This window comes from Schistocerca gregaria, chromosome 5 (assembly GCF_023897955.1).
Source record: "Schistocerca gregaria isolate iqSchGreg1 chromosome 5, iqSchGreg1.2, whole genome shotgun sequence".
Lineage (NCBI taxonomy): Eukaryota > Metazoa > Arthropoda > Insecta > Orthoptera > Acrididae > Schistocerca > Schistocerca gregaria.
The window spans coordinates 454,230,058-454,241,467 of record NC_064924.1 but is presented as its reverse complement, the minus strand read 5'-3'; the positions used below and the strand labels follow the sequence as shown (position 1 = coordinate 454,241,467).

The 11,410-nt window shown below is 45.7% G+C and overlaps 1 protein-coding gene across 1 annotated transcript; it reads left to right on the top strand.

The window, feature by feature from the left end:
- Positions 1-227: 227 nt before the first annotated feature.
- On the top strand, positions 228-10,974 carry LOC126272506 (pro-resilin-like). The gene is made up of 3 exons (XM_049975399.1): positions 228-300; positions 4,549-4,752; positions 10,093-10,974. The coding sequence occupies exons 1-3, from the start codon at positions 286-288 to the stop codon at positions 10,378-10,380; spliced, it is 507 nt and encodes a 168-aa protein (XP_049831356.1). The 5' UTR covers positions 228-285; the 3' UTR covers positions 10,381-10,974.
- Positions 10,975-11,410: the final 436 nt, after the last annotated feature.

Genomic DNA, 11,410 nt, shown 5'->3' with positions numbered 1-11,410 from the left:
TGCGCCGGCAGACGAGTTTTTCTCCCCTTTCGGTGTTCTGTTTTGCTCTCACTCTCACCGGTAACCCTCCCCCCCTCCCCCACCCCCTCTATCGGTATGCATAGATGAGATCGGGCACGCAGGGAGGCGGTCTGGGGAGTGTGGTCCGTCCGCGGCACAGACGTCACAGGAAGCGCAGCGGCGCCGTATAAAAGAGCCAACCTCGCCGATATCGGACATCAGTCGGCTTCCAGCAGCTGCCGCACTCACAGCAAACAGGGAGCCAAAAGCAGCCGCACAACCACCATGACGTGTCTTAAGGTAGAGTGCCACACCCAACAGACGTACAGTTTGTGACGAACGCCTTCGAGAGCTGTATGTCACGGTAGTACGGTGACTCAGCTTACGTGTGTGTTGGAGTTTTTTGTTAAATTTCAAATTTACGCTTCGTGACGTGATTTTTTTAGACGCGTTGTTCCTGGATTAGCGCTGTTGCCACTTTTCTTGTCGCAAATCGCAGGGAGAGTAAGGTAAGTACCTAGCGTGAGTGCCATAGCGAATGTGTGTACACGTTTGCAACAGTACAGTTTCAAATTTATACTTCGTAGCTACTTCGTCCCTCGTGCAGAATATCGTCCAACTTTAGGGGTGTAATTCGCACACGTTAATTCCTGGCTGACTGGGTCACTTACCGACCTGCATTAACAGAAGAAATAGGGAAAAATCAAAGTAGAGATGCACGGTCATTGGTTATTCCAGTCAGCGTGAGATTTTCACAGAAATAACGGACTGCAGTAGGCTGCAATACAGGAAGGAGTTGAACATTGCTGGGAGACTTACAAAATTTCTCGGGCTATTTGACAAAATAAGTAGAGAAACATCTAACTTCATTCAAAGAATATCTCGCGTAATGGCCACGATCTTAATACCAGTGCAATTCGAGGTCATACAGAAGGACGCTGAAAATAGTACGCGAATGGAATAGGAAGGGGAAAACTGATAACAGTAATCTCCGGCGCACACTGCGACGACTTTGCGGAGTACAGTTGAAGAAGCAGCTATCCTAAAGGCGTCGCTTCTCTTTCAGTGAGCGGAGGAAAAGAAGGTTTTTATAAAAGATAAAGGCCTTCCCAGTAATAATTTTGTTCAAATGGTTGGGTTCTTTGGTTCAAATGGCTCGGAGCACTATGGGACTTAACTTCTGAGGTCGTCAGTCCCCTAGAACTTAGAACTACTTAAACCTAACTAACCTAAGGACATCACACACATCCATGCCCGAGGCAGGATTCGAACCTGCGACCGTTGCAGTCGCGCGGTTCCGGACTGAAGCGCCTAGAACCGCTCGGCCACCGCGGCTGGCTTCAAATGGTTCAAATGGCTCTAAGCACTATGGGACTTAACATCTGAGGTCATGAGTCCCCTGGACGTAGGACTACTTAAACCTAACAAATGGAAGGACAGACATCACACACATCCATGCCCGTGGCAGGATTCGAACCTGCGACAGTAGTAGCAGCGCGGTTCCGGACTGAAGGGCCTGGATCCGCTCGACCACAGCGACCGGCTCAGTAATTTTGTAAATGAATGAAGTTCTACGGAAACTGATACTACGATCGAAATAGTAGTGAAGAAAGATCTGGAAGTTTCGTTGAACCTTGGTAGTACTGGTAAAACGAGCTCACTTCCACGTTGCGAGGGCCTCCTTCTTGAAGGTGCCTATTTGCTCGTTTCGCAGGGACCGCGTGTTCCACCAGACTTTTCCTACGAAATGACTGGTATTTCATAGTAACAGGCGCTGGCAAATTCACAAACAAGGTTTATTATCCGAGTTACAAATCGGTTTAACTTCCGGTGGACAATAAATTCACACAACCGGATAATATCATGTCTTGACTCTTTTACTATTCCGAGTCAAAACAGAAACTGTTCCGTTTCATACACAGTTCACCTTAGGTATCGAGTCCCACGGTCACAGAACTTCGCCATGGGTAGAGAGCTCCGTGGCGTGCTGCACGGTTCTGCAGACTCAGCCCTTGCCTGCTGTGCCGACCGCCGCCCCGAGAATATCTACTATATAAATCATCAAACCAGTCTGAATGGAACCTAATTTTGTTTTACTTACAGCTGCTATTACTTGTATCTAATTTTTCACGATTAAAATTTCAAAGTGTTCAAGGCTATGACAGGAATGTTCATTGTAACCAAAAGAAGTCAAACAAACAAGGGCTCTAAAACGCATACCTTAAGAACTATGAGCAATTCTTGATCATCAATACAGTGAAACAAATCTCTTCTACTGAAAGCTCTTCGCTTTCCACATTCTGGGAAGCGATAATATGGACCAAAACAAGAAAAAAATGTCCAGCAAACATGTGCTCTAAAATGCATATCTTAAGAAGTATGAGCACTTGTTGCTCTTTGCTACTTTGAAACACAAGTCTTATAATGAACAAGAGCACAGGTTTACTAGACGTTTCTTTCTTTTGTTGGTTCCTACTACCACTTCCCAAAATTTGGAAATTTGCAGTAGAAGAGACTTGTTTCACAACATCGAAGACCAAGAATTTCAACTTTTAAGGTATGCATTTGAGAGCCCGTGTATACTTGACTTTTATTTAAAGTGATTACCATTGCAATACCACAGATTAATTTAAACGTGAGATACGCCATTGCAAATGCGAAATGCTTGGGCATTAATAAGTAGTGTAACCGCAAGAATGTTGGATGGAAGCATGCAAACGGGCGTTTATTGTGCAGTGCAGGTGCCGGATGTCAGTTTGTGGGATTGAGTTCCATACCTGCTGCACTTGGTCTGTCAATACTGTCACTGCTGTTTTTGGATGACGCTTGAGTTGTCGTCCGATGATGTCGCAAACGTGCTCGACTGGAAGCATATCTGATGACTGAGCACGCCAAGGCAACATGACGACACTTTGTCAAACATGTTAACATGTTGGGTTACAACAGTGGTATGTGACCTACGTGGGCGAGCGTTATCCTGATGGAAACCACCTCGTAGAATGCTGTTCAAGAATGGCATCACGACACGTCGAATCATCAGACTGACGTGCAACTCTATAGTCAGGATGCTTGGGATAACCAGGATAATACCCAGCTGTCATGTGACATCGCACCCCGTATCGTGGCCCCATGTGTAGGTCCGGTCTGTCTAGAACGCACACAGGTTGTTTGTTGCTCCTTGTAACCCGCTCACGGCTATAACTGACACCGAGGCAGACCTAGCTTTCATCAGAAAACACAACAGACTCCCACCCTGTATTCCAATGAGCTCTCGCTTGACAGCGCTGAAGTCGCAAATGGTGGTTTGTTGGAGCCAGTGGAATGCACGCCACAGAGCGTCTGACTTGGAGCTACTCTTGAAGTAACCGATTTGCAAGTGTTAGTTGTGTCACTGAGGTGCCAACTGCTACTGCAATTGCTGCTGCAGATGCAATGTGAATGCCAGAGCCAAGAATCAAATACGATAGTCTTGAAACTTCCTGGCAGATTAAAACTGTGTGGCGGGCTGAGACTCGAACTCGGGACCTTTGCCTTTCACGGGCAAGTTCTCTACCAACTGAGCTACCCAAGCACGACTCACGCCCCGTCGTCACAGCTTTAATTCTGCCAGTACCTTGTCTCCTACCTTCCAAACTCTACAGAAGCTCTCCTCCGAACCTTGCAAAACTAGCACTCCTGAAAGAAAGAATATTTCGGAGACATGGCTTAGCCACAGCCTGGGGGGATATTTCCAGAATGAGATTTTCACTCTACAGCGGAATGTGCGCTGATATGAAACTTCCTGGCAGGCGACAGTCTTACATCTCGATAAAGCCACGTGGCCGCCCGGAGTCACTGTGCTTCCTTGTACGTTTTCATGACCACCACTGCCAGTATTCACGTACAGTGGCTATATACCTGCCAAGTTTTTCTGCAATATCGTAGGAAAAACTTCCAGCTTCTTGTAGCTCTATTACACGATCTCGTTCAAAATCAGTGGGGTGTTGATAATGGCGGCTTCGCCGCCTTAAAGGTGTTCGTGACTAAAATCAACCAACCACGTCCAGTTTCAAAAGTAACTACCGCTCACTACCATTACGGTCTGTATTTAAAGAAAACATGATTTTTATCCTCGTAGTTGTGTTACTAGATCCACTCTTATGGGACTGTCGTGAAATTTTAGTAGACATTATCTTTCAGATGTAGAAACGCGCCTACCAACTTTCGTTTATCTCACACGACTTCTTCTTGGTGTCGCAAATTCTTTCCTCCAGCGTGTATCCACACACACGATATCGCCATGTCAATGCAAGAGACTTACGTAGAATCCACCACCAAAGGTTGGGCAATTTCACGTTTTTGAGAAGAGTAAAAGAAATATTATATTTCAAGATGCGATCAATGTTCAGGCCAATAGGGAGGCAAACTTAACTGGGGGTGGAGCATGAAGCATGAAGTGGGCCGCGGACTTGTTGAATCCCAACTTCGGCCTCGGCTGAGGAATTCGCTCTGCGGAAGCATCCCACGCATACAAAGCAGCTGCACAGTGTCTGGTGCCTGTGTTGACAGCTGCTGTGGGTGGGCGTGACGCTGGCGCTGGCGGCGGCCGAGGTGGCGCAGGCCGGCCTTCTGGGCGGCGGCGGGGGCGGCGCCGGGGGCTACGGACGCGGTCCAGCCGGGGGCGGCGCCGGAGGCTTCGGCGGACCGGGCGGCGCGGGGGCAGGCGGCTTCGGCGGCGGCTACGGCGGCGGAGCTGGAGGTGGAGACGGCCCAGTAAGTACTCACCCTCGCTCTTTCCTGTCTGTGAACGTGTTTAAGGTGCACGGTTGATTTAGGGACCTGAGTACTCATTTTGCAATGCCGAGGCCGCCTGGTCCCCGGCACAAATCTGCCCGGCGGATTTGTGTCGAGGTCCGGTGAGTCTGTGGATTGTTTTCAGGTGGTTTTCCATCTGCCTCGGCGAATGCGGGCTGGTTCCCCTTATTCCGCCTCAGCTACACTATGTCGGCGATTGCTGCGCAAGCAAGTTCTCCACGTACGCATACATCACCATTAATCTACCACGCAAACATAGGGGTTACACATTTCTGGTGTGAGACGTTCCCTGTGGGGGAGGGGGGGGGGGCGGAAATCCACCATCCACCGGGGAACCGCACAATAACCCTGGGTTCGGTGTGGGGCGGCAGAGGGATGAAGTGGACTGCGGTAGCCGTCGTGGTGTTGTGGACCACTGCGGCTGCGGCGAGGACGGTGTCTCTCCGTCGTTTCTAGGTCCCCGGTCAACATACAATACAATACAAATATAAATTTTCATTAAAAAAATGACTAAGTCTCGGAGCAATGATAATGATATTCTAAATGTGAAAGGGAACTATCATCTGAGCGTTTTTACATACGTTCTTTTCGGGAAGCTCACCTTTTTACTTTGTGCACCGTGACTGAAAGCGTTACCATAGGATGCAAGGCATATGAACCTTGTAACATGATATTAACAATTCGTGTATAAATGCTGTGTAGTTAGTACACATCTATTAAGTAAATATTTATATCGCTGTGAATTATTTCATCTTATAGGTACTTGAACAAAATTTTTATTCGAAGTTTTTATCCTCGTTTTATCCTCGTTGAGTCCATTACATACGCCGAATATGAAGGCGCCAATGCACGGACGAGTAGAAGAACGTTTTGGTTTTTCTATGTACCATGATCTCTCTATGATCTGAAGTTCTTTATTCTGAACCGCTTTCTGAGGGGCAACATTTTAGTCTTGAACTGTTTGCTTTGTTTCTGGTCACTACGATTCAGTTTCGATTGTAAGGGAAACTCTAAAATCAAGCCATACTTTACATAGTTTATTCATATTAACCAGCATGGAATGAGGAATGTCGCATGTAGTGTCAAATACGCGGCAACTTACTTACGTATCGTTGCTAAGGACTTATAAAAAATTAAGATGATTGTAATACAGTTAACTATTTTCTCTGCACATAGAAAGTTTATTACTGCCATAACTGTACTTGGAGCCCTCAAGTACAGAAGCTGTTAAGACCAGGATGAATAGTGTCATTTCACCATTATCAGACAAGAAAAATAAAATGTACTCTCAGTACGCACTGTTTAAGCGCTCTGCGGCTGTCTGGTGTCATATAAAGTACAGCAACCGTTTCGAGTTTGTGAATCGAGATTGATGTCCCCACAAAAATTGCCGCGGAAACGTTTTTGGATATAAAGTGATATGCTCGGTCTTAATACGGACGATGGGCGTTAGCATTCACAGTGAAGTGTGCGTGTCAAACGGTTCATGGATCTTAACCAGTTACGACTTCAAGAATTGCTGCAAACATTCGTTGCAACATGAGTTGTAATATTTTGTATCCATGATGGCTTTATGAGGCTCCGTCACCGTCTCTGGTAACATTTTTGAATAAAGGTTTTGTTTTAAATATGTTGATTAAAGATTAGTACAGCATAAATGCGTTCTCTTTTAGTCTGTGATGCTCCAGCTGTAAGGAATGAGCATACTTGCTTTATTCAGAAATGTCGCTCCCTTTTAACTCTTGGCGGGAAATGCAGGCAACTTGATACAATAATGGCATATGTCAGACAGAGGGGTGCAGTGTTCAATTAAAAATAACACGAGGAGGATGCTTAAAAATTACAAATCTTTATGGTTTCATAGATAACTGATTCTCACTTCATTAAGTACGATTTATAGTAAATCTTAATTGATTGTTAATGCTTTAGATCTTCAATGTTGAGCAGTGCTAGAGAACAGGCATTTCCGTTGTCAAAAACAGAAACACTGGTAACATATTCTAGTAATACCTGTTGTACTCTTAACAGAAACGGTGAAATTCTAAATACCAGACTTGAAGGCATCGAGCAGTTGTAACAAAACTTTTCGAGTTCAGAGCTTCCTAGATGCTTTCTGACCTTATCCTTTCTCTGTGGATCATCTTGGAAACTTGCGAAATGAGACTTCATCCAGTGATTGTTGATCTATGAACGTTTTTAATTCAACTCGGTGACATTTTTATGAAAATTAGAGCATTACAACAATTTAGTAACAATAACGAAAGCCGTGAAAGACATATCATCAAAAGACATATAATTCAAGTTTCATAGTACTATTACAGTACTAGTACGGTTATATGCATGGGAAACGTAGATCTTCAGAAAAGCAAAAATGAGATTTGTAAGGAAAGTTAAACGATATTGATTGTTAGATGGTATCCAAAAAGTGACACGGCTAAATCTGAAACCAATATTAAACTACATGTCAGCAAAAAGGTGACTTTGGTTACTACACAAGATTTGAATAAGAGCGTCATGTTTCGTCCCAGGTTCGTTCAATAAAGCCCAGAGCACCACGGAGATACTCATCAAATTCAAGTGGTAGCCGCTAACAGAGAAGCGTTTTATGTCACAGCGGGACTAACTATGAAAATTCTGAAGCTTGTCTGCTGAGATGTTCAGGAAAAATTTTATTTTCTCCCACATTCGCGTTGTTGCCAAATGACGATGACTGGCGTTCTGGCTGCACACCATTCATGAATAGAACTGGGAAGGGGTAACACGAAATGGGGTAAAGAAAGTAACACTTTTGAGATGATTCCGTACACACCATGATGTAACAAAAAACTGACGTTTTGATTTCGACTATAGGTAACACACATGAGAGTGTGCATTTCCAGTGGTACGTTGCAGCTATATATGTGGTAATTCAGAGCACGGAATTGCATAACATTACATCAGTGGAGAAATATTACTTTTAAAAAACATATATTTGTCGCTTTGGAGCTCTGTTCACGGCGCGGTACTGGGTAGCAGGCGCTCATGTGGCCTTCAACAGGTGACAAACTGTCGTGGCAGTGAACTGGTGCGTATGTGCCAGTCACCTCGTATGGAATCAACACAGTGAGTCGACGCGCAGGGAAACAGAAAGGAACTATTTGCTCGTGTCCGTGACCACACCCTGAATGTGCCGGCATCTCGTCTTTTCCCGCGATCACATTGAACAAATTGTGTAAGTGGTGGTTAATAATAGATTCAACACTATGCCTTTCTCACTTGTTTGAAGTTTTCTGTCCACGTCCTGTTCCAAAACATTACATATGGAATCATTTCTATACTTCTTTCTGGTATTCACAGCGCCAGATTTGCACGTGATCAAAATTGTACCTAACTTTTTCCAGCTTAAAATGTTTCCGCATTAAGGCATTAAACCAAGTTTCGCTGCCATACGATAATACCTCTGTGAGTAACTGTAATTTGATTAAAACCACCTGATAGTTGTCCAAATTGGTCGTACATCAACATGGACTGTCTAATTTGTCTACAAGAAATGGTTCGCCACTTGTATTCATGTAACATGGAGTAAGAACAGTGGTAGTAAAAACGTCCAACAGAAACGGATCAGTCCGTTTCAAACTCGACAGTTGTCACTCCTGTCCATTTCTGAAGATCAATCTCAATCATTTTCCGACCAAACACTGTGAAGGGAAGTGCATCCACTGGACATTTGGAGTCGGGTACCTTGTAAAGGGCCATTGCTCACAGTGGCACATAAAGATGCAAATCTAAGGACGAAATAGGATAGAAATTGGGTAGTAGTTAACTGGAAATGTATGACGTGGCTCGAAGAGTCGCGTTTTTGCTTTCTTGAATGATACAAAGCGTCGAGTTGACCGACGGGTCAATGAGGTGCAGTATGTGTGGAGGATGTAGTGATGTTTAGAGGCTATTTTTCCTACTTATTCAGATTAACGCGAGTATGGTTCAAATGTTTAAAATAGCTCTGAGCAGAATGGGACTTAACATCTGAGGTCATCAGTCCCCTAGAGCTTAGAAGTACTAAAACCTAACTAACCTAAGGACATCACGCACATCCATACCCAAGGCAGGATTCGAACCTGCCACCGTAGCGGTCGCGTGGTTCCAGACTGAAGCGTTTAGAACCTCTCGGCCACACCGGCAGGGTACTGCGAGTATGAACCAGGATATTTATTTTACCATTTTCGGTGAAGAAGTTTTGCCCATCATCTTAATTACTCATGATAAATGTGCTATGGATGCGCTCGTCATCGAAGATGGCAACAGCTGTGTTTACATATGTTCCTGGCTTGATGAATACATAGGCACCCTATCATCCGACCAGGGGCACCCATACAAGGAGCAAGGAGGACTTCGGAGCCCCTCCCCCCCCCCCCCCCCCTATCACGCAGGAAAACGGAGAAAAATAGTGTAGTCAGGTGTCTCGCTTTCAAAAAATTATTTAAATGTCGGTATTACGCATATTTTTAACATGATCGGGACTGGAACTTTTTAATGGCTACTTAGGAGTCACCAGTCAAAAAAATTAAGACTATCCCCCCCCCCCCCCCCCCCCCCTGTTACCAACGATCAATTGGGCGCCACATCTACCGACGCAACAGTTCGCCAGAGTTTAAAAATACTCCCAGACAATTAGTAGCTGTGGGTGAAATGTTGGGTCACCATCAACGCTGTACGAGATCTATTTATCAATGAGCGACTCCAGGTAGATATGGCCTGTTGTTGTTGTTGTTGTGGTCATCAGTCCTGAGACTGGTTTGATGCAGCTCTCCATGCTACCCTTTCCTGTGCAAGCTTCTTCATCTCCCAGTACTTACTGCAACCTACATCCTCCGGAAACTGTTTAGTGGATTCATCTCTTGGTCTCCCTCCATGCTGCCCTCCAATGCTATATTTGTGATCCCTTGATGCCTGACAACCCGTCCTACTAACCGGTCTCTTCTTTTTGTCAAGTTGTGCCACCAACTCCTCTTCTCCCCAATCCTATTCAATACTTCATTATTAGTTATGTGATCTACCCATATAAACTTCAGCATTCTTCTGTAGCACGACATTTCGAAAGCTTCTATTCTCTTCTTGTCCAAACTATTTATCGTCCACGTTACACTTCCATACATGGCCTACCGGACGAAATTATGGAAACTCTCTGATTTTATACCATTCTCAGGGCTAGAGAAAATGTTACGCGGTATTAGCGTGATATGTTGCGGGGGTGTCTGACTTTTTGCTCGTTACGCTTATGATCTGGTCGCAGTAAGTGAATGATCCTGTGCGTTTCAGGCGCAGCCGTACCAGTTCCAGTACGCGGTGAAGGACCCGGCCAGCGGCAACGACTTCAGCCAGCAGGAGAGCAGCGACGGCCAGACGGTGACGGGCCAGTACCAGGTGCTGCTGCCCGACGGCCGCAACGAGGTGGTGAAGTACACGGCCAGCGACGCCACGGGCTACGTGGCCGACGTGCAGTTCCAGGGCGAGGCGCAGTACCCGTCCGGGGGCGGTAGCAGGCCCGGCGGCGGCTTCGGGGGCGGCCCCGGCTCCAACGTGTACCTGCCGCCCACCGGCAAGTAGGAGCGCCCCCAGCACGGGTGACGGACTGCCCGGAACGGGAGCTGCGACTCGGCCGCTCGTCTACGCACTACTCGCCTTTCCTGCCTTAAGACTGCCATCGACTCTTCTCGAGTATCGCTTCGTACTCTTCGACTTCCAATTCTCCCCTGGCGCTTTCTCCACACCTTGATTTCCTTCTCTCCCGCGTCTTTCAACGTCTCTACCTTGTATTCCTCTGCGGTCGACCGCAGCTCACCCGTTTCTGGAAAATGACCAGACGCGACGTTGTCGGACTACGTTTCACGAGGACCACTACAACCACGAGGATTATCTTCATTTCGACGTTTTTCTGTCGCACAGATCTTTCTGTCCGGATGAACGGAGAACGGATTGTTCTCGAGTTACTTCTATAAATACTTACACACGGTACAACGATAACAGTAGTGATAATTTATTTGTGTTCGTTCTTTGGGTGCTCATCCGAGAGCGCCATATCGTAAATATTGAACGGACTGGAAGGCTCTATGTTATATTTTTGTGTTTGCTCACAGTAGAATAGCGCATGCAAGTTTTTATAAAACTGTTCTCTAAAAAATTAAATGACGTTAACTGTTATATCAGTCTTTTTTATTTCCTGTCTTTTCCTGAAAGTAGGTTTAGCTTTAGGCTACGTCAACGACACCAGACATGTTGACTCTGGTTCAAAAATGGCTCTGAGCACTATGGGACTTAACATCTGCGGTCATCAGTCCCCTAGAACTTATAACCACTTACACTTAACTAACCTAAACACATCACACACATCCATGCCCGAGGCAGGATTCGAACCTGCGACCGCAGCAGTCGCGTGGTTCCGCACTGAAGCGCCTAGAACCGCTCGGCCACCGCGGCCTGCGTTGACTCCGGTGTTAGTCTATACAGTGCTTTGCTTAAATCACTATTAGTCTTCTATTTCCAGCAAAATTCTTAAATATTAACGTTCTTTGAGTCTTCATTCACGCAACACCGTTTGCTCTGTGACTGAGTGGGTGACAATCAAACTTATTCGCAT

Excerpts from the sequence above, each read along its gene's own strand:
- LOC126272506 (XM_049975399.1), top strand. Across the intron at positions 4,753-10,092 it reads CTGGAGGTGGAGACGGCCCA|GCGCAGCCGTACCAGTTCCA; the intron begins GTAAGTACTCAC and ends TGTGCGTTTCAG.